The sequence below is a fragment of the Pelmatolapia mariae genome, linkage group LG6 (genome assembly GCF_036321145.2).
Source record: "Pelmatolapia mariae isolate MD_Pm_ZW linkage group LG6, Pm_UMD_F_2, whole genome shotgun sequence".
Lineage (NCBI taxonomy): Eukaryota > Metazoa > Chordata > Actinopteri > Cichliformes > Cichlidae > Pelmatolapia > Pelmatolapia mariae.
The window spans coordinates 16,018,256-16,043,876 of NC_086232.1; the positions used below are offsets into that span (position 1 = coordinate 16,018,256).

The 25,621-nt window shown below is 43.6% G+C and overlaps 2 protein-coding genes across 2 annotated transcripts in view; one reads left to right on the plus strand and one right to left on the minus strand.

Annotated features, from left to right (window-relative positions):
* The window catches only part of LOC134629051 (voltage-dependent T-type calcium channel subunit alpha-1H-like), a 48,986-nt gene extending 33,220 nt beyond the window's left edge, over positions 1-15,766 (plus strand). Inside the window, exons 21-33 of the mRNA XM_063475956.2 lie at positions 173-298; positions 386-475; positions 933-1,125; positions 5,507-5,658; positions 5,756-5,865; positions 5,952-6,085; positions 6,171-6,241; positions 9,515-9,593; positions 9,854-9,975; positions 10,352-10,636; positions 10,723-10,873; positions 11,665-12,227; positions 12,800-15,766. Of these exons, the coding sequence (XP_063332026.2) occupies positions 173-298; positions 386-475; positions 933-1,125; positions 5,507-5,658; positions 5,756-5,865; positions 5,952-6,085; positions 6,171-6,241; positions 9,515-9,593; positions 9,854-9,975; positions 10,352-10,636; positions 10,723-10,873; positions 11,665-12,227; positions 12,800-13,441 (2,718 nt within the window). The 3' untranslated portion in view covers positions 13,442-15,766. The remainder of the gene's footprint in view (positions 1-172; positions 299-385; positions 476-932; positions 1,126-5,506; positions 5,659-5,755; positions 5,866-5,951; positions 6,086-6,170; positions 6,242-9,514; positions 9,594-9,853; positions 9,976-10,351; positions 10,637-10,722; positions 10,874-11,664; positions 12,228-12,799) is intronic.
* Positions 15,767-16,114: 348 nt separating this feature from the next.
* LOC134628495 (synaptogyrin-3-like) lies at positions 16,115-22,729 on the minus strand. Its single transcript, XM_063475184.1, has 4 exons — positions 22,477-22,729; positions 21,048-21,282; positions 19,363-19,508; positions 16,115-17,109 (listed from the first exon to the last, which is right to left on the minus strand). Exons 1-4 carry the CDS (start codon positions 22,579-22,581, stop codon positions 16,882-16,884), a joined length of 714 nt encoding a protein of 237 aa, XP_063331254.1. The 5' UTR covers positions 22,582-22,729; the 3' UTR covers positions 16,115-16,881.
* Positions 22,730-25,621: the final 2,892 nt, after the last annotated feature.

A 25,621-nucleotide genomic window follows, 5' to 3' on the forward strand; every position in this document is an offset into this window, starting at 1 on the left:
AATGAGAACACCCATGCTGGAGTGATTCTGCACAGGGGTCTGCAGGCTCTTGCAGACTGTTTACTGTACAGCAATATAACAGCCTCTGCTCTGTTGTGTGAAAGTTTGTTTACACTGCCTTGAGGTTACAGTCTTCTCTCATGTTTTTTTCTCTGTGCTCACACTTGCGCAGCTGTTTAAAGGGAAATTCTTCTACTGCGACGGGATCAATGTAAGTAACATCACCAATAAAACTGAGTGTCTGCAGGCTGGTTACCGCTGGCTGCGGCGGAAATACAACTTCGACAATCTGGGACAGGTTTGTCACACTCTTGGACAGACATCTGCTCTTACGGGCTGGTAATTGTAGCAGGGACGCTGATTTATGTGCGTATCATCCCGCCAGGCGCTGATGTCGCTCTTTGTGCTGTCGTGTAAGGACGGCTGGGTCAGCATCATGTACGACGGCCTGGATGCCGTGGGTGTGGACCAGCAGGTGAGGAGAGGCAGTCTCGCACACAGCGAGGGGGAGAGCGGGTGTGTGGGGGAGTAAAGAGTGAAAATCAGGGAGATGAACGACTCATTCAGCGAGTGAATGTTTCCCTGTGATTTCCTTCTTTTTTGTGTCGTTCTTAGGAACACTTGATCTTGTTTGTTTGAATGTGAAAGGGGAAATATCTCAGGAGTGAGGTGTAGCTGTGCAGAGAAAAGAAAAAAAAGGCAGATGGATGAATAGATGTGAGCTGACAGAGCTGGCAGTTTTAGTGCTGACTCAGTACTTACATTGTCTTCTTGTTTGTGCTCTCTCCTTTTCTTCCTCTCCACCCCTCCTCACCTTCTTTCATCACTCTTTTGTCCTTCTGTTCTTGGGTTGTTTTTTTTTTACCTTTTGTGTCTCTGTGCTACCTCCTGTCCTTTCTTCTTCGCTTTTTTCTCTCTGTTTCTCTCTGCAGCCAATAAGAAACCACAATCCTTGGATGCTGCTGTTCTTCATCTCATTCCTGCTCATTGTCAGCTTCTTTGTGCTCAACATGTTTGTGGGTGTGGTGGTGGAAAACTTTCACAAGTGTCGCCAGCAGCAGGAGGAGGAAGAGGCCCGGCTGAGGGAGGAGAAACGACAGAAGCGACTGGAGAAGAGGAGGAGAAGTGAGGAAGCGTTTTGGGAAAGTGGGTGGAGGGACATCAGAGTAAAGTACTGTGCAAAAGTCTTGAGTCACCTCTCATTGCTTCATATTTGGCTAGAAAAATGGGAAATGGGTGCAGCCATTTATTGAAATGTGGAAATATAAATGGAAATACAGTATAGAAGACAAAAACAGAATTTGTACAATTCTGACAACACTGAATGCCAATATTTGGTATTGACTTTATTCTTCAACACTGTCTGAGCTCTCATAGACAAGTGTTATTGTAATTTATTTAAGTGGTCTCCAGGAATAGTTCTCCAGGCTTCTTGAAGGACATTCAAAGCTCTTCTTTGGATGTTTCTGCCTGTTGTTCTGTTCTCTGTCAGGATGATCCCACAGTGCTTCAGTAATGTTGAGGTCCGGGCACCGGTGAGGCCGATCCATGACTGATAATGTTCTTTGCCTTCCACTTGTTCTGTTTCCTTAAATGTTGTGAGGACTACACAGAAAACTGCATAGCATGGCAAGATAAACCACATTTAAGGCTAATAGGTCTTTGGGAATCACCTTGTTGGTGCAAAAATAGTATTTTATGCTGTCAAACCTTTTAATAATAACTAATTTTTTGTGTTTCTGCATGAAATTCTCAGTTTTTTGGACGCTAACTTGTCACGTAACATATATATAGACTGAAATCACTGTGATTTTGTGAAAAATATGTCAACCTATGACCAGCTGGTCTTGATGTTTCCAAACAAGAAAAGGAAAAAACTGAGATTCTGGGTTCCTGCAACTCTCACGAGAAGGCAGCAGGAGGAAGAATTTCATGTTTTGACCCAGGAGTTGAAATTCTATCGCGTCTGCTTCTGTGCATATTTCAGGATGTCAGTGGGACAGTTTAAACTTTTATTGGCAGACTTGGCATTTATTGTGGTCAATGTGAATGGCTCTATTAAGAATAGGTGAGTCCGAAAAATAGTTTTAAATCACAAAATATTCGCACAAATTTTACACGTCCGGTGTGTAAAGGCCTTAAAGATACAATTTGAAATGGGCTCTAAGTTGTCTGCTATGTGTAGACGCAACATTGGTTCATCCCTTGAGCTGGATGTCCGTTTATGCTTGAATGATTCATGCGTCAGTGTTCAGCGGCTTAACAAATGAAAATGGTCAGGTACAAGGACTGGACTGAAAATGGGTGAAAAAGCAGCCAATGTCCAAAGAAAAAACTTTGAAAGACCTTCACAAAGCCTGGAGAACTGTTACTCAGGACCACTTTAAAAAATGGCAGGAGGGCCGGCTCAAAATCTGCACAGTGCTTTAAGTGGACATCCAAACGTTACACCTGTAACTGCTTAACATGTGATTCCTAAAACACCTGAAAAAACCATGCAGTCGTGATTCAAGAAAGTGGACACACACGTTGCATTCACTTCACTTCCTTTAAGAGGTATTGTAAAGATCTTGAACCACTGGTGGCTTCACCCTACCCAGAAGTCTTTAGAGTCTCCCCTGATAGTTGCACCATTTTCCATTCTGCCTGCTAGAGTTGCCATCTCCTCTGCTCTTTACTCCCTTGGCCATGAAAATGATCCCATCAACATATACCACCCTAAATCGAGTAAAATGTCTTTTTTTGGTCTATCGCAGGCCTAACACAGAGAGACAGACAACCATTTGCATTCACATTTACGGGCAATTTAGAATCACAAATTAACCTAAAACACTTAACTAGATGTCTTCAGACTGTGGGAGGAAGCCAGAGTACCTGGAGAAAACCCACGCAGACACAGAGAGAGCATGCAACTCCACACAGGAAGGCCAGGTGATGGAGTTGAACTCAGGGCCTTCTTGCTGTGAGGCAGTAGTGCTAATCACTGTGCAACCATCCTCCTCCCTCTCTTCCAAAAAACAGAAGCAAAACATGAGTGCACTATTTCCTCCCATAGGGGCTAAATAATCATCGATACTCATTATTCCATATGGGCTGATAATTACACAATATAGGAACACTACTGGATGTCAGCTGCAGGTCGGTAGTCGATGTTCAGCGGCACATATAGATCAATCAGTGTTCTTTTGCTATTTATTGCAGTTAATCATTGGGTCCTGGGCTCTCTCCATCTGATTGCATTTGTCTTTGTGACCTCATCTCTCTATGCTGCTGTTCCTCTTTTAAGTTCTCTTTCACTCCCTCTCACTGTGGAACAGTTTCAGTGGCCAAATCGACTGCAAATGCAAATGCAGATGATTCATAAATACGCTTCAGGGGAAACTAATTATGGCTGGAAGATGTATCAATTGATTTCTACAAAGGGAAAAGTAAGGTCATCCCGCTTCCTTTCTGCGCTCGGCCCATGTTCCGCACTAAGATCACAGTGAGTGCCGGCTAGCTCGCCCAGCATGCCTCAGAATTAGTCATTTGTAAGATGGTTAACACGGCTTTAATCACACGTGGCGGTGTAAGGTAAGGCTTTCACACAGTGTGCCTTGCGACAGAAATGCTCTAGCTTAACAGTCCTCTCCTTCATCCTCCGAGCTTGTAGATGAGGCAGTGGCTTTCTCATGTCCTGACTCATCTGCTGCTACAGCAACGGGAGATAACTCTTCCTGCATCTCCTCTGGCCTCGTCTGCGCCCGTTAGCTTCCATCTCCTTTTCCTTTGAAAAATGTTCATACATCCCTAGCCTAGCGACCAGCAGATGCCAGCAAAGACAAGTCCTGTAACTCGTGCGCTCTCTCTCTCTCTCTCTCTCTCTCTCTCTCTCTCTCTCTCTCTCTCTCACACTCACACTCACACACACACACACACACAAACACACACACACAAAGAGAGAGAACAGAGAACAACCCAAACAGAGTTGAACATTTTTCATGTGCTTGATGAGCAATATCCGTTATTTTCCAGCTTTAAGGCACGATTATGTTTTCTTTTGGAGGAGCTATTCATAAAACATTCTGGGCCCAGGTCTGCCGACGCCTGTACACGAGCACATTATTCCCAGTGTCCGGAACGATCAGCTTCCATTCGAACTGGTGCGTCAGTGTGCGCTGAAAGTAGGACATGTCATTTGTGGTTTATGAGTGTCTCTTTTCTCTGCTCTACTATCTCATCAGGTCTGTCGGTGTTAGAGCATTTTACTTCTCAGCATTAAATTTCATAAAAGCCAGCATGTGTTGACGACTAACCTTGACTTATTATTATTCCTCATTCTTTTCTTTTCCTCACTTTTCAAAGCAAATCTAGTTTTAGTTTGTTTATGTCACTTCTCCTTTGGAGTCTGAAGCAGAAGAAACGGGTGCAGAGGGAAAAGGTACAAAATACAACAAAAAAAAAATGCTCCTGCTTTAAACAACAAGGGAAACATGCCTGCTGGAGAACTGAAAGAAAATGTTGGCGCTGATGCTGGCAGTAAACCCAGCGTCACTGCATCAGCCAGTCAAAAGTGCTCCAACCAAACTAATGGAGCTATTTCTTTATGGATCTGCCTTAGTACATGGACCTATTATACACTCACTGGCCAATTTATTAGGTACAGTGTGCTAGGACCCGCATTTGCCTCCAGAACTGGTTTAGTTCTTCATTGCATCGATTTAACAAGGCGCAGCAAGATTTTGGTCCACATTGACATGAAAGCATCACACAGTGCTCCATATTTGTTCCACCACATCCCAAAGGTGCTCTGTTGGACTGAGATCTGATGATTGTGAAGGCCTTCTGCTCCTGTAGACCATCCGCTTCAAGCACATTCAGAGATGCTCTTCTGCGTTCCTTTGCTCAAACAAGCAAACTTCAGCAGGTTATCTTGACCTTGTCTACTTGCCTGAGTTATTGTGATGTCACTGGCTGAGTGGATAGTTTTGTTAACGAGCAGTTAAAGAGGTGTATCAGTTGGAGCCTGCTGTTGTCTAAATTTTCTGCTGAGGCATTAAATATTCTTAAAATTGTATCAAATATTCCCTTGTCAGGGAATGTGTCTACATAGTTCTGGTCATTTTGCATAGGTGTGCACACACGCATAGTCAACACCCCTACATACACACACATTGTCTTTCTCTTGCTAGATTTCTGTCTCTCTCTCTGTACGCTCTCTCTGCAGTGTAATCTCTAGTAGTGCTCTCCTCTTAGTCAGTTAACTGTCTGGCAGCAGACAGCGAGGGTTTCTGCTCAAAGACACCTTGAGGTGCCGTGGAGAGTGTGTGTGCATGATGGATAGGACTGAATTCCTGAGGTGGCACTTTTAGTCTGTGCACACACACGCACGCACACACCAGAGTGCCACTTGGCACACGCTTCACCAGTGACCTCATAGCCAATATCATATTTTTCTTTCAGAAGCATTTTAATGACTCTCAGTGTGTGTGTGTGTGTCTGTGTTTGTATCTGTGTGTGTGTGCAGGGGCCCTTGAGAAGCCGTATTACGCCGACTACTCCCCGTTACGTCGAAGCATCCACACCGTGTGCACCAGCCACTACCTGGATCTCTTCATAACCATCATCATCTTCACAAACCTCCTCACCATGAGCATGGAGCACTACAACCAACCTCGGGTAACCATGGCAACACCTTCCTCCACCTGTCCTAAAACCATAGTAATGAAGCACAATGCAGTGGTATTGTAGAAGTGTGTATCTGTGTGTCCTGCAGTACCTCGAGGAGATACTGAAGTACTGCAATTATGTGTTCACGCTGGTTTTCGTCATCGAGGCCATTCTGAAACTCATCGCGTTTGGTCTTCGGCGCTTTTTCAAAGAGAGGTATCCCCAGTCGCGCATGGAGACGGAGGCTCTCAAAAAGCATCCCTTCAGAAGCTAATATTGTTTTTGTCCATGTGTGTGTCAAGATGGAACCAGCTGGACCTCGCCATCGTGTTGCTGTCCATCATGGGTATCACACTGGAGGAAATAGACCTGAGTGCTTCCCTGCCCATCAACCCCACAATTATACGGATAATGAGGGTCCTCAGGATAACACGAGGTAAGCACACGGAGAGACAAACACACAAAAAAAACAAACACGACGGCGTGAGGCTGATAAGAGCTGACATGTTGCGATATTTCAGTGCTGAAGCTGTTAAAGATGGCGACAGGGATGAGAGCTCTGTTGGACACGGTGATGCAGGCTCTGCCTCAGGTAAGAAGCATCTATTGTGCTTGTACAGTTAAACATGTCTTTTTAAATGCCTGCCTGGTGTCCAGATCTGATGAAAAGCAGATGGCTTGTTTTATTTAGCAATTTACGAGGCCTGGCACTGACTGCCTCTCCCATGATTTATCACTTATTCCTCCCAAGCAGTGCTATACCAGCGACACCTAATAATCACTAAACAAAGAAGAAGACATACTCAGATTCAGATAAAGGGTACCTGCTGATCCTTAAACTCATCAGTTAAATCCTGACTTTATGGCATGTTATGAAACAGCTTGGCTTTGGGATGATTGTTTTGCTGCTTGCTGACGAATAAAGCAGAACATCCAAAGATCCAATCTAAAAAGCTTTCTTTTCTTTGAGGCACAAAAACTCTGCAGACAAAAGCTGCATTCAAGCAGATTTTACCAGGCAAATACACTGGTAGATATATCACACTTTTCCACTGTATTTAAGCACTCAAACCACTTTCTTACTATAAGCTTCATTCACACACCCATTCATATTTGCACCACCAACCACCAATCACATCGCCAACCTTCTGATTACCTCCTGAGCTCCTTTCCTGTGTGATTTTTTTTTTTCAAGCCTGTGATTATGTCCCCTACAATAGGCTAATACTGACAGCCTGGACCACTACCTCAAGGTGCTTTATATTGTAAGGTAAACCCCAATCAAACAACCCCCTATGACCAAGCACTTGGCGACACTGGGAGGGAAAAACTCCCTTTTGACAGGAAGGAATCTCCGTCAAAACCCGTCTCAGGAAGGGGCGGCTGGTTGGGGGGTAATAGAAGGGAGATGGATGTAGCCACTGTGACGCCACCGGGGGTCTGCAGACTCTCCTTTTGAAGCCAGAAGTTATGAAATTTAAATGAAAGGCTGCTGTGCTAAGTTAGCAGCTAGCTTGATTAGCAAGACTCCATGGGTGCAACACAGTCACAGATACCTGTTAATTAGTGCTAACTACGGATGGCCCTGTCTAGCTTTTTCCAGTTAAGAGCTGATGTTGATACCTTGGCTGTCTAAAACACTGGCTAACACAGAGGAAACAGTTAAAAATATTAGAATATCACGCACAGAAAAAAAAGCTGAGCTAAGACTTCTCAGCCAGTTTGACCTATCCACAAAGCTAGTCATATTTTTTGCCACATAAATGCATTAACTTTTCCCCCATAAAGACATTTGAAGACCTCATCTGTGCCCCTAATGAGTTTTGACAAGTATATATCAATAACGCTGGGTTAAATGACCATTAGAGTAGCCATAGTAACCTGTGTAGGCAGAGATAACCCTCAGTAATGTCTAATACACACCCAGCTATTTTGTTCTGGAAACAGGCCGGAAAAAACCTCTCAGTTCAGAAAAGAAAAACAAGGGTTAGCCACAATAGGCGTCTACTAAGGAAAAAAGGCCTAAACAAGGTTGAAATCCAACATCTAGCACCTACCTATCACTAAATTGCTACATCAAGTTATCGGGTCAACTACTAATTGGAAGGTTTGTGGTTCGACCCCTGGCTGCTCCAGTCTGCATACCAAAGATCTTTGGGCAAGATACTAACTCCAAGTTGCTCTACGATGCATCCATCGCAGTATGACTGTGTGTGAATGTTAGACAGAAAGCATGTATATAGAAAAAGCAAGGGAAAATTTTCTTGCATGATTGAGGCAAGGTGTATGAAGTGCTTTGAGTGCTCCAATAGAGTAGAAAAGGACTTTATAAGAACAAGTCCATTTACCATTTATAGTAAAAAGGTAAAAAGAAAAGAAAATGTGTCTTAGATGTGGGAGCGGCAACATTAGTTCACCATTTTGGTCCAGATTAAAATATTCCAACTATTAAATAGATTATCATAAAATGTTTAGCAAATATTCACGATGAGGCCAAATGAATTTAGCTTTCCAGCTGACAGCTGATGTTTGTAGCTTTCATTTAAATTTCTTCATGATGTGGCTGGATTGTAGTGAAGTTTAGCGGCACTGTTTATGTTCCTCTGTGGCTGAACACTCTCATATGTTAACCTTTTAATGGTTAACATGCTAGTGTCAGGTTTTACCTGATATACTAGTAGAATATGGTCTGCACTTTTACAGCACTTTTTAACCTTAGCAGATCTTCAGAGCACTTTAACAATGTCTCTGTCATTAATTCGTGCAACTGGGGACTCTGTGAACTTTGGGTTCACTCTCTTACCCAAGGACATTTTAGCATTTGGAAGGAGCAGCCAACATTCTGCAATTAGTATAAAACCCAGTCATTCACCTGAGCAATGACTCAGAAACATCCCCATCAGCCTCAGCTCTACTTGTGTGTTAACTTCTAATTAACAAATATTAGCACGCTAACAAGCGTGGGCATAACATCATAATTATGGTGCGCACTACTAGAGATCTGCACATTAGCATTGTATCTGTGAGCATGTTACCATTAAGTCAAAGCGCTCCTGTGCCTAAGTATAGCATCACAGAGCTGCCGCCTTCCCCGTGTGCCTTCTTTGAATATAATGTGGGAAGGCTTTGGGGAGGATCAACCAACCTTCCTCGGGGGACCCCACAAGAAACAAGGGAGAAACGGTGAGGGAGGGGGCGGTGGTGCACATTAGACAAGCGGAAACATGTATGCAAGTACACATTTATAAGGTGTGGTAATGCTTTTGACCTCCAGCTTAACCATGTTCATTTTAAACGACAAACCCCAGGTGCCGTGCTCGTCTTTGCATATATTCAAACAAACCAGCGGAAATCTCAGCTATAAAGAAAATACCCACGATCCTCCACTGCCTTCCCATTTGGGTAGTATTTGTGTGTCTTTGAAGTGACACGTCACTGCAGGGGATCAACCCCACGTCTTTGCGGCGCCGTCCGATGCGCTTGTTTCCAGTTCGCTTCATCGGTGGATGCACCTTTTATCTAATTAGACATCACCATGCCTCCTACCATGACGAGAGGCAAGCCAGGACTCGGTGACAAGCGTGTTTGTGACTCATCAGGGCTGGGTCCAGGCGCCAAAAACTCACTTGTTTCTCAAGCCCTAAAAAGTAAGGTGTTATTCCACTCCAGGTACCATGATGGATCCCGTTAGTTTTTAAGGAGTAGTAAACGTCAGTGCAGTAAGGCTCAGCGGTCTCTGTCTTTGGGCTCTTCCTATCTGTTGGCGTCTCCCTCTCTCTCTTTTTCAGTGTATACTGTACATGTCTATTTTTTGGTGTATCATACACTCTATATATCTGTTTGTGCGTGTAATGTGTCCGTCTAGGTGGGGAATCTGGGTCTGCTCTTCATGTTGCTGTTCTTCATCTATGCAGCTCTGGGAGTTGAGCTCTTTGGAAAACTGGGTTAGTGTGTGCGTGCATGTATGTGCAAGAGTGTGCATGTGAGCCTGTGCATGCGTGCAAGCGGGTGCGACCGACGGGTGATTTATGTGTGGATTACATAAACAAGCATAAATTTTGCTGAGTTACATACATTAATTAATGCCAATTTAGAATCAGCAACCTAATCAGTGATCTAATCTGCGCGCAGTTCTCTTTCTTCTCCCCCCTTGCCTTCGTCTCCCACACTTACCAGATCTAATATTCCTTTCATCCTCTTTCAGAGTGCTCAGACGAGAACCCGTGCGAGGGTCTCAGTCGCCACGCTACCTTTGACAACTTTGGCATGGCTTTCCTCACGCTCTTCAGGGTGTCCACCGGGGACAACTGGAATGGGATCATGAAGGTTGTTACTCTTCCTTTCCTCTCCTCTGAGGGGGTTTTTAAGAAGATGGATGGACGACTGAGTGCATGTTTGTGTCTGCGCACACGTGTGTGTCTCAATGCATAGGTTATGAGACAGCCGCTGCATTAAGCAGAGAGCAGATCACTGTTTTTTTATGACAGACTAAGAGCTGATGACATTCGAGGGTCAGGAGAGTGTATTACTCTTCTGTGACAGGCTCAAGGTCTTTTTGGGCTCAGATCAACATCTCCCCCTGTAGGAGATGAGAGGAAGTACAGCAGAGCGCATTAATATATCACCCTAATCCCTTCATTTATCATCAGGTTATTGCTTCTTGATCCTTTATCGTCTCCTCTTCCCTTCCTTCATCATCCAGGACACACTGCGCGAGTGTCGCCCGCAGGATCGCCACTGCCTCACCTACCTGCCCTTGATCTCGCCCGTTTACTTCGTCACCTTCGTCCTCACGGCTCAGTTTGTGCTTGTCAACGTGGTCGTGGCCGTTCTGATGAAGCACCTGGAGGAGAGCAACAAGGAGGCACAGCTGGAGGAGATGGAGGAGAGGAGGGAGAGGGAGGAGAGGAGGGAGCGGGAGGAGGCCAGTCGACGGCTCAGCACCGCGTCTGTGGGCGGGGACTTAGAGCTGGATGCACCTGCACAGGTGCCTGCTTGTATTTCTGCATGCGTGTAAGCTAGGAGGGTAGAGATGACAGTGAGAGTAACAGTGTTGGTGATGTCATGTGCCAGGTGCAAGTTGAGGATGAAGAGTGTTCCCATGGCAACCTACTGAGCATGGGACGCATGCTCTCCCTCCCCAGCGACAGCCATCCTCAGCCGCTCAGATGCTCTCCTTATCCGCTCATTGGCCACGAGGCATTCTCCGGCTACAGCTTCTCAGGTAATTTGGCTGTTTATAGCCAATCGAATTAAGGAACTGTTTTTTACTGTCCTATAACAACTAAATGACTCCTGTAAAGATTATTGCTTCCATAAATAGCTTAGAAGGCAGCAGAGCTGTGAAGTTTGCACAAGGTAAGGCAATGTTATCAAAGGCCTTAAGGAAGGAGATATTTGTTATGGATTTAAATGGAATTGATAGAACTATACGCCTGCCACATCTTTCCCATCTTTAGTTTATATTTGGATTGTAACAAATCCTGGAACAGCCAGGTATCCCACGAACAAATAAAAAACAACAGAAAATGTTGGGTCATCCAATATAAAACCAACCAAATCTCAATCGCACACACCGTAATTCGGGTTGTTTCCACTCAGTGTTCTCTCGCAGACGTTTAACAATATGCTGTAAGTAAAAGGTTTATCATAGATTAAAACAAGAAATCAAGTAGTTCTAGATTTGGAGTGTGCCTGTAGCATTACCTGGAAGTTATTTTCAGTCTTGTCATGTTAAAGTGTATTTTTTAACAGTGGAAGTTTATTGCACCAAGTGAGCTGAATATAGAGTTCTCCACTGGAAGTCATGTTAACTAAAATTGCCAATGAGATAAAGTTGAGGTGAAACTGAATCGTGACTTGGTCTCAAAACAGTTTTTTCATCTCCTGAGTTGTGAAAACGTGTGTGGCTGTGAGGTGAAACAACTCTTTAAAAAAAAAAATGCATCTAACAGTTAAAGTCTTGCTTTTTTTTGTTCTAGCTGTCATCTTCATAATCCACGTTACTTTCTGTAGGCTCCATGTCATCTCTGGGCTCCAGTGGAGGCGGCTCCCTGCTGCAGGTTCCAGGAGCTCTGCCAGCCATCAGTCACGCTTCACTGGGGTCTGGACGCAGCTCAAGGCCAATGATCTGCCTCAGCACATCTCACAGCATCGACAGGCACTCCTCACACAGACTCGGCTCAGCCAACAGCGTAGAAGGATACAGGTTTAGCCCCACTCACAGAGCCAAGAGACATAGACTGAACTCGGCTCACAGTATAGATGGATATAGATTCAGCCCAGCGCATCGCATCAACAGACACAGACTCAGCTCTGCTCACAGTATGGACGGATACAGGGTGAATCCAGATCCCAGCGCTGAGCGGCCGAAGCTCATGTCCAGCCACAGCATAGACAGGCATCCGTCGCTCAGACTGAGCCCCACGCACAGCGGCGGCGGCAGGCGTCCTTCTTACTGGCTCAGTCCCGAAGACAGTTTAGACAGAAACAAGTTGAGCCCCTCCTACGTCCCTGACAGTTCAGCCACGAGGAGACCAGCATCCTTCCGCACTGCAAGCAGACAGTTAAGGAGACAGGTGTGTTTTTATGACAATGATAGCTGAACACAAACACACTGCAAACCTTTTTCAGCTCAGTTTAGTTCAGTTTTATTGATAAAGTATTAAATCACAACAGCAGTCGCCTCAAGCTGCTTTATGTTGTAAGGTAAAGACCCTATAATAACATATCTGCTGGGGGTGAGGAGAGGAAGACAGTTATATTAGTTTAGTTCTACAAGTTTAACAGTTTCCCTTTGAATCAATTAAATAAGCCAGGTGAGATTCAAGGATTTAGATGGTGATTTTTAATTTTATGGGAATGAATCGGAATCAAAGAATGTAAAGACAAGCTGAGAGGATAGAGTGCATCCCTCCAAAAAATCTAATATCGCAACAGCAACGTCTGCAAAGTTTGAAGTGGGTGGTAGTTGCTTATAATCAATTTTGGTGCCTTTTTGTGTTTGTAAGGAACAAAAAATTATCTAAATGTATTTTTTAGTATTCCATCTTTTGCTCCAGGGTGATCTGCAGCACACAAGCCTACACGCACTTTACAACAGTCTGCGATTGGCTATCTCATAGTGTTTGTGAATGTGCTGTGTCCGCAGGAGGCCGTGCGCCTCGACTCTCTGGATCAGAGTTCAGCTGATGATCTGGCGGAGCCCCGACTCACTGTTCCCGCAGCCTCCTCCACCCCACCACGGCAACGGTCGTCCAGCGTTCACACAGTGAAATATGCGCACTCGCAGAGGGTCATCTCATGCAGGAGCCACAGCCGGAGCCACAGCGATACCGCTGCACAAGAACACGTACCTGAGCAGACAGCCTGTGGCTCTCAGCCAGAAGCAGATTTTGAGAAGAGTTTGAAGGTATCAGTTCCACTCTGTGACTCCAGAGCAGCCAGCCCCGTTCCTGGCTCAGACCCCGCCCCGCAGCCAGATGACGCTGACGCAGAGGTCAGCTGTATTAACAGTTCTGTTCACTCTCACACGCAACCTACCAGCTCCCCGCACAAAAGTAGACACCTCACCCCGAGTCCTGGGGAGCACAGGAGCCGCCTCAGCCATTCGGTGTCCCCAGTTTCGGGCAGGAACAGGAAGCAGCGAATGAGCCCGCCGCCCGGGGAGGAGCCAGTTCCAGTCACAACCCAACTAACTGACAGCAGCGCTGAGCTGAGGAGGCGGACTTTGTCTTTTGACGCCACAAGCCTCTCTCCTAATCTGCCGGAGGGAAGTTCTGTGGAAGACTAAACAAACCCAGTGATGGGATTGGTCATTCTTTGAAGTGGAGGAGCCGAATGTGCTGCTTTAGTGCACGAGAGGGACGGGAGCCGCGGCCAGAAACAGGATTATACCCGTCTCCTGTCCCGCCCCTCGCCTCTTGCACTCACAAGGTTTTCATAGGTTGTGTGAGCAGGACTCAGACTGTGTGTGTACTGAGTGTGTATGTGTTCAAAGACTTGGACCCCTTTTGTGCCGTATGCACACGAGATGCACACAAGAAGAAGTTTCCTTTTCTTCTCTCATAGTTCTAGCTTTAGTTCACTCATAGAGTCACTTTGCAGCTATATTACTCAAACACTAACCCTCCCCCTTGCTTGCTCCACTCGCTCATCCTTTTCCTCGCACCTCAAGCCCAGGTCAGAGTACAAAACAACTCTGAAGGTGCACTGCAGGTTAAGTTAGTGACTGGTCTGCTGTTTTACACAAAGAGACCACACAGCTGGGGCTGCAACTACCTGTTAGTCCACACAACATAACTGGATCACGGTAACGTCTAATCACATTTTTTTTCTCTGTGAAAATACCAAACCCCAGACACTCGATTCTGTTCATCTGGTTGCAGCTTTTTTTAATGGGATAAATGACTTTTTCAGCCATCCAAGTGACTGAAGACTGTTGAATTTCCACATTTTTGAATGTCAAATGACTGAAGTTGTCAATAGAATGAGCGATTAAATGTTTTTCCCACTGAAAATGCAGCATCCAGGTGAACAGAGTAGGCTGTTCTGAGATTTCTTTACCCTGACAAAAAAGACCAAACAGCAGGTTGTCAGTTTATTATGATTTTGGATCAAGAGGGTCAAAGTCATTTAATTTCTTAGGCTACACACAACCCAGTTTGATCTTAATGAAATAGTAAAATCATTGAACAATATAAAAGAAAAACACCTCAAAATGTTCCTCTTTTGTTTCAATGTAAAGACATACATTCTAAATAGAGTCGCATGTATGAAACCATCTATTTACAGGACAGATGATGAATAATCCTAAAGAAAATAAGTGATTTCAACAATATGTCTCAGTCTTAGTATCACCCTAACTCCTCGACTTAACCACCTTACCATGGTGTGGTACAGCAGGCTAGGAGTAACGTCTTAGTAAGTAAGAAAAAGCTGTAAAACTAACAAATCAGATGAGTTAGCAGAACCCCTCGCAGCATTGTTGCTTGAAAATGTATCCGTCAGTTATCAATATCAAGAGTTGCCAACTGTTTTCTTTTGACTAACCCTTTGATCAACAAGCTGTTTCAGCTCTCATTCAGTTAATAAGATCTGATGATTTTCCTAATTTGCAAACCGGTACTTGAATAGAATTTCCCCCCACTTTGTTCTCTCTGGTGCAGAAATTACAGTTTATGTTTACAAATGTGGTTTTAAGCAGTAGAATTACAAAACGTAATAAAACATAATAAAAATTTGTAACTGAACACCTACAGTATGTGAATGGTGCAGGCACAATGCCATTTTATAAGAGACTTATACCTCCAAAACAGTAATAATGAATCCTGTACAGCAGCTTGTTGGATATATCATAATAGGAAATTTTATATTAAAGATAGTTTTTGATTTTCAATATGATTCATCTTCAGTTTTTTGGTTTTTGGAGGGTTTTTTTCTTCATTCATCACGGCCTACAGTAAACTTCTGGGTGTCGCTTGATTGCTCATGGCCTGAGAAAACCTTGATGTCTTGTTGATTTTTGGCCTGTATGCACCCAACCCTGACAGCCTGAAAAATCAATCCGCTCTTTGAACCTTTAAGTTAAAATCATGTAGTGTGACCTAGGCCTTAGTAGTTTCTACCTCGCTTTCCCCCTGATCCCACCCACTCAAAACATTCAGTCAGCTCCGTTTTCTCACAACCCCCCCTCCGTCTTAGTATTCTCAGGGTAGAGGTAGTTCAGACACAGCTGAGTGTGGTGCGATCAGAGCTCTGCGGAGTTAGAGTGCCCTCTGCTGGCCCCTTAAATTTGAAGAGGTGATTCAGACAGACGCAGATAAAAAAGAAGGGCTTATTCAGGTGACATAACAATGCGTAAAACTTTGTAGAAAAGGTCAAGAATCTATTTTATTAACACAGTGGGTGGTAGGAGAATTACAAAGGTGAATTTCTACACTTTTGAATGTCAATTTATCTGCTGGTGATGACGAGGATGGATGATGAGGGGTGCCAGTTGTAACGATTGATGATGATGGTGGATGATGCAAATGTTCATAAAGCCGTTTAATGTTCCTGCATATTAATGGAAGCGGGGAATGATACAAAGAGAGGAGTTGATTGGACAGTGCTGGAATAAAACCACTTCCTGTCTGACTTTTATCTGACTCAATAACCTTTCTTCTAATTCTGTCCTTTCCTCATGTGTCAAGATGGAAAAAAGAAACAGAAGCGGAAACATTCGCAGTCTTCAACACGTGCCTCCTAATCTAAAAATAAAGATAACACACAGCAGCTGCCTGCTGCCACTAATGAATTCAACCACTCTATGGCCTTCTTCCAGCAAATGGTGATTAGTATGCTAACACGTCCCCAGATCTTTTTCGCAACACATGATTATTTTCAAAAAAATGTGTTATCATATTGCAGGAAGCAAATAAGTTATTTAAAGATAATGGAAACAAAGGCAGACTCTGGTGGTGGTAGTGGATATATTTTATTTTCAAATACCACTTCAGCATATCACAATAAAATATTGAATCACATGAATATTTCACACTAAAACACTATAGCATACAAAATGCATTAAGCAGTCCTGCCTTTATTCCCCTGCTAAGAAAATGTAGCATTTTCTGCAAGGTCTGCCTGGCCTCACTCTTTTTGCTCACAATCTATTGGTCAAACGGACCCTCTGTTTGACGTTCAGCCAATGGGAGCTCACGTGTCAGCAGGGCAGCTTGTGATTGGCCAGGCTGACTGAGGACAAACAGAAATAGATAGCTACACAGCTTCCCTGTCCTCCATGTTTCGTTCGCTAAGTTATCTGTTAATAAGGCAGATGGAGCATCATCACTGCATCTACATCTATGTTAATCTGCACTTCACCATATGAACATGCAGTCAAGGCGTGAGCGTGTGTTCTTCCAGGTGTATGTACATGTGTTTCCAGGTGTGTGTTTGTGTGTGTGTGTGTGTGTGTGTGTGTGCATCTGTTTCCAGGTGTGAGGGAGTACAGCTGTGTTTGCGTGCGCCGGTATCTGTGTGTGTGCATGAGCAGAAGACAGAATTCTTGACACAGACAGTTACAAATAACTAAGCTGAGCCAGCAGTTGCCATGGTGATAACATATCACGCTTCACATGACCCAAAATCCTGCCAATCCCAGGAGAGGACGGAGAAACCGCTCAACAGTGAGGCAGGAAGTTGTCCATGTCGTGTACATCTCGTCCTTCTCTCCCTGAGTGTGTGTCTCTAGAAGGCAGGAGCCAAGGGTCTCTGCTGTGTGAGCTTCTGGGGGTCCAGGGTTTCAGTGAAGGGCGGAGCTTGATAGGGATTTGTGGTAACTATGGTAGCGCCATTGGCAATAGGGTATGGTGTAGCTCGAGTGTTGCTAGGGACGGGATCCAGGTGTTGCCAGGTGAATAAGTTTGAGTTACTGCCGGTTAAGAAGCGTCTCAGCGCACTCAGCGTCAGCACAGCCTGTTAGTAACACACACGCAGACACACACATGTTAATGATTAACACTGTTAATCACACACTGAGTAACACTCTGTTTTTAGAGAAGCCTGCAGATGTGCACGGGTTGGTTAAAGATGCAGTGACAAAAAATGGACAGAAGAAGCACGAAGGTGTAGCGTGAAGAAGGTTTACACCACTTGGGATTAAGTATTGTGCTTTTCCATTATGCAGTTTCGAGTCTTCAATGAAACAACAGCACAATGTAACAATACAAAAACCTGCAGAGCTGAAAAATAAAACTGCAGTTCCTCGAGTGGCCACTCGAAGCTCGCTCCCAGAGTGAGACACTCATGTTAAAATGCCCAACTTTACATCAGAAATAAACATGTTTACAGCCTGCTATACTATGTTTTGGTCTCCATAGCCAATTTACCCCCTAAATAACATCACAATAACAGTGATAGAGATTTTTTTTTTTCAATCACCCATTTAAGTCGCATGAAGGCTTGAAATTATGTGTGAATCAGGCCATATTTAGTCTGTGCTCGTCTGTGGTGAGTGACATTCAGGTATTTTATTTGCATGTTACTTAACACCATTTAGCAAGTATCTGTGACTGTGTGACACACCTCCGAAGTCTATGTATGCAACTTGCTGACTAGGCTGGCTAACATTACCTGATACCTCAGCAATCCACCTTCTCATAGAAATATGGTTGATTCTGAAGTCTCATAAATCCGAGATGATGACAGATATAATGCTAAACTCTTTAAACTAAAAGCTGCTCTTATTCATAGAGTTTATGGACGCTATAAGGCTCATTTGACAGAATGGGACCGCTGCATTAATGGTTTTACAGAGGAAAATAAGTTCTATGTTAACTACTTAAAGCCTGGGCTATTTTTTAAATTATATCTACTTAGTGTCTTTAGTGGTGAGTCGGAAAAAATTCTGTCGTAGGTACAAATTTGGAAGATGCAAGGAAACCGTGAGCGTTAAGTACGGGCAACATATGTTGAACAGGAAAACTGAAACGAATGCAAACATGCAGACACATAGACATAAATGCGCTGCGATCATTATTGTAAGATTATATTTATTTGTTTTTATTAAACCTGAGTGTCTACTATCACACTGAAACTGGGCATAAAACATGCATTTAATTATAGCAGTGTTAGGCTCCCTGTCACTCACACTGTGCCTACCTTCTCAGAATGCCTCAGGTTTCATTTTAATGACAGATGAAATACCAGGTGCCAAGTTCTCACACCCACACTGGCTCTACACTAGGATAACAAAATGGAAAATTCATCCCAGTTTCCCCAGTTTAGTGTCACAGTGGGAGCGCAGTCCATCCCAGCTGCTGCTAAAAGAACAATTCAAAGTACTGAAATCCTTCTTTGTACTGTTATACACTACTGTGCATCTGATAAAACCTCAAACTCAAGGACCTGTGACTTAAGCGAGACACTAGGCTGTTTATCATCATCTCACACAGACCCTCTTTGGTTCGACACAAGGTTATATGCAGATTTAACTGCTTTCAAACACAAGCTTCCTGTCAAAAATATGACAGCCTTGAAGCCCAAACAACTACGAGGTGTCACTCGCTAATCATGTTTAATGAGTAACGCCCTCCAGAGAGGAGCTACAGCCTGAAGACGACCGAACCTTTAATATGATCGTTTGCCACATGCTACTAACCCTCTGCAGGGGAACAATTGAGCCCTTCTCAACTTAATGGTTAAAAAATGACTTGACAGACTAAAAAAGTGAAACCATGCCGTACTTCCTTGACACAATTAGAGCTTATCCGATGACAGTGAGATGAATGGCTGCTATAGGTTGGTGTTAAGCTAGTTTTAACAGGCTCTACTGAGTCACCAGGGGATAATAAATGAGCTAACTGTCTCAGTTGAAATATCTTCTTGCAATGCAGTTCTCAGCAGTGAGATGCTTTGTCAGCAAAACCACACAAACACACACACGGTCAAACAAGCACCGACGCCTGGAAGCTGCCCAGGTCAACCAAGTGTGTGCGGCAGCGTTAGACTTGAGAGAGTGCCGGGGGGGTCGTGGGCAGCAGCTTCTCGACCTCCATGAAGGAAACGCTCTTAAATGTGTTCATGGTCAGCAGACACTGATAACCCTGAAAACACACACGCGAGCATGCAGGTGATCAAATATCAGATGATGATGATGATAACCACATGCTCACAGGCGTGCAAAAGACAAAGAGGGCAGTGTGAATCGGCAGGTGTAAGCATACACACCCAGGAGAGGATGGAAAAGAAGCAGAATGCGATGGTGGCTCTGGCTGCGTCGGAGCCCTGCGCCAACGGCAGCTCTTCCGGAGAGGTCGCCTGCCACTGATTGGCCAGAAAACAGAAGCCGACAAACCACAGGAAGCAGGCCAGACCTTTGAGGAGAGGAAAACAGGACTTTTAGATGCAGGGTCACTTCATAATTACCACATTTCTCAGTTCTATTTTTTACAGAAAAAAGTGTCTCCAGTCTATTTGAGAACCAGAAAAGATGAATTTTGTCTCCTTTCATGTTAAAGAGAGATTCTGCTCTCTGTTGTTTTTCTGACTTGATTATGAAGCAAATTGTAAAAGGCAAAAAAAGAAAGAGCTTAATCAGATTATACTCTATTCATGTTTTTCTTTCATTCTAAAAATATATTTTATTCCTTTGATTTTATCAGCTTCTTTGCACTAAAGGCTTCAGATAAGGATTAAACATACAAAATCAAGTTTCAGTCGCTGAATTAACAGGTGTCATGGGCTACGTTTAGTACAGCACTGCTCACAGTGCTCACAGTAAGCATGATATATGATCAATAGTTTTAGCTGAGTGTTATTAGTGTGCTAACATTTCCTAATTAGATATAAACACAAACTGTTAGCTGAGGAAGGACAATCATTAATCTTTGTTTTTCATGACCTGGTATATTGGATAGATTGAAAATGTGTACTAATGATGCGTCTCCACGGACTGAATCACCGGCTATTAAAATTTATCCCAACAGCAACCTGAATGTGTGCTAAATTATGTGCTGTTTCACTCAACACCACAAAGGTGAAGCTCATGCTGCTGTTAAAGAAAAGTAATTTCCTTTAAAACAGGGGTGTCAAACATAAGGCTCCGGGACCAGAATGGCCCCACAATAAAGCACCAATCCAGCCCACTGAACAATTTTAGAAAATATGAACTGTATTTTCAGATGTTTTATAGCTTTTATGAATGATAAAGACCTCCACCATGGACGTTAAATGACAGAAATCTTCATGTTTCTTTGACATCTATTAAAGAAATTTCTAGGAAAAAAAGCGACACTTTCTGTCAATTACTAAAACACTCCTATTTTACAGTCACAGGATAGTTTACTCAATGAGCTACCACAACTTTTTCTGTAATTTTTACACATTCATTTCTTACATTTTAAGCCTAAAGAGTCATGCTGACAGATTTCTTTCATTTACTACAGAAGCAATTTTTTTTTAATTACATAGAAAGACTGATGTGTATTATTGAAATTGCACTTCTTTTACTGTCTTCAAGCAGGACTCAGGCTAGCTGCCAGTGTTCTGCTAAGCTAAGCCAAGTGCTGGCTGAAAGTAAAGATGTGCAGTTCCCAGAAGATTAAAGAATACAATGTTATATACCTCATATTTAAATGTTGTTGTTAAAATGTTTGAGATTTGGCTTTAATACTTTTGTTTTGCCTATTTGAAACTGATCGACTTGCCGCTTGCATTTAAGGGGTTTAACCAAAGTGTTGTATTTAGGATTCAGGGGTGTAAAAAGTAATTGGGCAAGCCAAGATAATTTTAAATATAAGGATTTTCTTCTTTGTAAATATCCAAAAGATGATGTCTAGCACATGTACCTCAAATGCTCCTGGACCTAGCTCTACGTTGTGTGTTACGGTATTCAGCCTGTGATAACTGTGTACCAGAAAAGACGAGATCCAGCAGGACCGCACGTTTTCTGTCCCTGACGCTGCTGATGCTGGGAAAGTAAGCATCCAGGATGAGAAAAAAGATGCTGCCGAGGAAACAGGCCACGCCCACGGTGACACCGAAGTTACAGGCGTCGGCATTGTTGTTGAAGATGCAGAGCAAACGCTCGCTGCCGATGTTGATGTAGCCTTCATTCACAATGCAGCTGAACACCACGATGGAGAAAACCTGCAGGGAGAGACGTGTTGGCCGGTTTATTACCTGACATGCAGAAGAGAATTAACTCACACCGGCGTGCCAGTGCCATGCATTCCTGCGGTTGAGAGCCCAAAGACCAAGGATATTCTTCTCCACAATTAGATGATACTTTAAAAGGGTTATGCCGCCCAAATTACAACAAAAACAAGCACTTGTGCCAGTTACTTAAATGTCATCATGTTTAATATAGTTGACACTGACACACCGTGCAGAAAATGAACTCTCTGATATAAAAGGAAACAGAAACTGAGTAAAGATAATACCAAGTAATAAGAATGAGATTTCCTTTAAAGACAACTGGTTTCTCAAATCACTAAGAATTTTCCTTTGATTTATTTAAAAAACACAAATTGAATCATTTGCCAGAGGTAGATAAAACAGTGTTAGTTTTTAAAGCACCCTTGTTTAACGAATCTGTAGCCAAATGTCAGGAGCTACCCTAAAATCCTTTTCAGTTAGACAAAGAAGTGTCATGGATGATCTTTACTGGTTCCAGCTACACCAGTTTTGTATTGTGTGATTGTAATTCAGCTTTACACTGTTCATTTGGTCCACAGAGATCTCATATGTCATTAATACTTCTCAGGACTAGGCTCAAATCATAGTTTGGAGACTAATGGTGAAATCATTCAACTTAATGTCTTCTTTCATCCAACGGGTGCTAATTGGATAGGTCAAAGAAAAATGGATGGATAGAAATAGAAAAGCAACAGTGACAAGCTGACATATGATGAGCTGAATTATGAAGGACACACACGGGAAAGGAGGGCTGGCGTGCTTTGTTAACTAGCTCTGCTTTTGCTCATCTGTAGCACATTGCCTCCTGTGCTCCTGAAATGTTGTATGGTGACTCACAGCAGCACAGCACAGAGAAAACAGAGGTGTTACGTTCCGGTTGGGGGGCATTATTATCCCCGAGCGTTCACATTAGCTCCATCCAGACACAAAGAGGCAGCCCTGTGTGCCAGAGGCTGAAATGATGTGAGCGCTGAAAAAGCTGAAATTCAGACACTCAGCCTTTTGCAAAAATAGCCCACTGATGTAAAATGCAGACGTGAGTGGATGAAACACCAGACAGATGTAAGTAGGAACGAGGCAGAGAGGGGGGCTGCAGGTAGGCCTATCCATTGATGAAGATACCCACACAGTGCAGAGGAGGCTTACCCACGAAAACAGTCTGAGGACGGTGCGGGGATGCGTGAAGAAGGCGACCGGATCGAAGGAGACGCTCCCGGCCTTCCCGGCGCCGTACGCGCCCGCTGGCTGCATCCCTCCGGCTTTCTGATGCCTGACGTACTCCAGCTGAGAGAACGAGACGAGTCGGTGTGAGCTTCGCGGAGCGGCGGCGTCCTACTCCAGCCTCCGTGTGAAGTCACACCGCGTCACCGCCAGCAGCTCAGCACAGGCTGCGGCAATATAACACTCACCGTGACTTCAGCTTAACACCGATATGCTGCGTGGTTTCTGGGTGTCACGCCTGTTTACCCAAAATATCAACGCGAGCTTGAATATCCTTATGTAATTTGTTTATTGCTAGAAATATGTAATAATTATCGATAACATGTGTACCTTATTTTAAAAATAGCGATAAACCCATGTCAAATATAAATATATAAATACATCAAATAAATACTAAATCTGAAAAAACTGCACAACGAATTATCACAGCGATAGTGAACTGAACCCATGTTAAAGGAAATCTCTGCTCTTTGTTTGCTCCTCCTGGCTCACACATTCCAGTTTGTTGCATCTATACATGGATAAAACCTCAGCACAGCAGCCTATCACTGACATTTCAAGACAACATCGTCTATTCACCTCCACAAAACTTTCATTTCGCGTGCTCACGACGTCACCGCGTTGCCTAGCAACTGCCCAACAACTGTCTAAAATCACAGGCCAAACAAGCATGTAGTCTTGTTGTGTCCTTAAACAGGGGAAATAGTGAGGAGAGATGAATGAATGATACTGACACACAGCTCTCGTTTTCACTCACTTTGCTCTAGATCCACACATATAAAAGCTTATTACTTTTAAACGTTCGCGGTCTTCAAATGTCCGACAGCCCCTGCACTGGCACAAAACCTAAGAAGGACCGCACTGAGACGCGCTCAAGAGAAGCAGAAAGTACATTAAGTGTTGTGAGGGAAAAAGATTCAAGGCAATGTGAATTTAAAATCACATGATTCATATAATACATGCTTGCTATTAGCTGTTCAGCATTGTGTTCTTAGAAACAATTCTGTTTTTGTTTTCTATTTTCTAATTAGTTTTCATTTTTTCCTACCTCACTTGTGTTTTGTCTGCTTTTCCTGGGTTTTTCTATTTGCTGGTGTTTTCTTAAGTTGCAGTCCTTTTGGCCCCTCGGGGCCACTGTAGAGATTCCATTGTAGGAATGTTGGCAATGCTGTCAGCCTGACTGCTCATCACTGCTTTTGTTACCTGTTGAAGGTCTGGTTCATGGGTTGGGGTCCTCATAGACGTCAAAACTAGCCAAGCTTTGAGTAAGCATGCTGTCTGTGCAGATGTTAGCAGTATAATCCATTTGTTTCTTTCGCAGATTCAGTTTTTATTTCACCATCATGCTCTTGCCTCTTTGTACAATAAAAATACAAATAATGTCCATATCTCCATTCTGAAAACCTGTAGACCAAACCAATGCTTTGCTCCTCCAGCAAACAACTGAAATCAGCTGACTGTAGTGGAAGTGCATAGAAAGAAACGCCTGTTTTATTTATTTATTTTCTTTTTAACCAACTGGTGTTCAGATAACTGAAGAACCTTTGTAACACAAGTAACCACATAATTGTAACTGTAATGTAGTTACAGAGTTTAGTGCAGTAACATGCTACATTACTGCAATACTGAAAAAGTGTTGTGATTACAGTAATGTAATTGCACCAACACTGGTGATGGCGATTCAGCTGTATAGGATCGATCTTATCTTCTGGTTGTGGTGGGATATGGTCTGGGGTGTGTCAGGGGAGCCTGGCCAGTGCAGCTGGACCGCATCATGCTAATCACGTCTCCCCTCTTGCCCCTTTGCAATAGCTACAGGGGCAAGAGCTCTACTTGATGGGGGAGGGGAATGGCCCCCAGGCTTTCCTGGAAGTTTTTTTTAAGGTATGACAGAGGTGTGTTTATGGCTGGGTGAGGAATGGGCCCTCCGGTTGTTGCCATGGTTGTCCAGGGATGCCCAGTGGCCACCCTCAGCCTCTGCAAAGGACCATCGCAGCAACTTCCATGGAGGACAAATGTGGCTGGAGGACCAGCCCTCTGCCTACACCAGGCAGGAGAGTTCTGATTGCGGAAAATGGTAGTGATGGAGAAATTTGTGGAGGAGCTACCGGCTGAGACAGTGAAGTGCGTCTGCTGTCACCAGCCGTGACCATGGTCGAAGACCACTTGGCGCCCTGGCCGGGTCACCAATGGATATTCACAAATACCCCATAGTACCGGCGGAAATTAAATAATGGGGAGGAAAGGAATAGAGTAACGGTTGCGGTTAGTTGGCAGCTAGCATATCCCTTAAATCTGAGAACTGATTGGTCGGGGTTTAGTAGCTTAATAGGGCAGTGTGTAGGACTGCGTTCTCGAACAATAGGGACATGTGGCGTTTGTGCCGCGTTCAGCGGTGACGCAAGGATGACTGACAGTGACTTTGGGGAGGGTGGATTGCTGGTTCCAGCAGTTCACTACAAGGAAGATTTTCCACTGGAGCAGTCTCATAATGGCGCTCTGCGCTCAACCTTTGATCAAATGATGAGAGCTTATAGTCAAATAGTGCACCCTGACGTAGCACTGACATTACCAAATTTTGTAACAAGTAGGAACAGATTATGTTGAGTGAGTTGTGACACTCGCACAATGGAAGAACTCACCCACTTGTTTGTGCCAGAAAAGCCTTTGAGAAATCATTTTTTTAGGCGGCTCATTACAACTCGATGGCTGGTCACATTGAATAAGATAACACTACTGCAGGATTTTACTTCCCAGGCATCCACTGTGTCGTGTTCAATTTCTTCGAAGGAAGTACAGGAGAAATATCTGTCGTTTAAAAAAATTTAATTTGCTTTGGCAGTTGGAATTACAAGTTTACAGCACTGGACCTCTCTGTGAGAGCAGCCATCTGTCTTCATAGAAAGGATGACCCTGAATCAGGCCGTATAATTTTATACCCCAACAACAATAATAATAATAATAATAAATTTTTATTTATATAGCACCTTTCAAGACAGAATCACAAAGTGCTGCACATAAGATTAAAAGTCATAAAAAGATTTAAAAAGAGAAAATAAAACAGACAAAT

What these genes read in the sequence shown, in the direction of transcription:
- LOC134628495 (XM_063475184.1), bottom strand. Translation starts at nt 22,581, where the DNA reads ATGCAGCCAGCGGGCGCGTACGGCGCCGGGAAGGCCGGGAGCGTCTCC. An exon ending in GCTGGATCTCGTCTTTTCTG is followed by an intron (nt 19,509 to 21,047) that starts GTACACAGTTAT and finishes CTCTCCTCAAAG; the next exon opens with GTCTGGCCTGCTTCCTGTGG. An exon ending in TCTTTTCCATCCTCTCCTGG is followed by an intron (nt 17,110 to 19,362) that starts GTGTGTATGCTT and finishes TGTTACTAACAG; the next exon opens with GCTGTGCTGACGCTGAGTGC.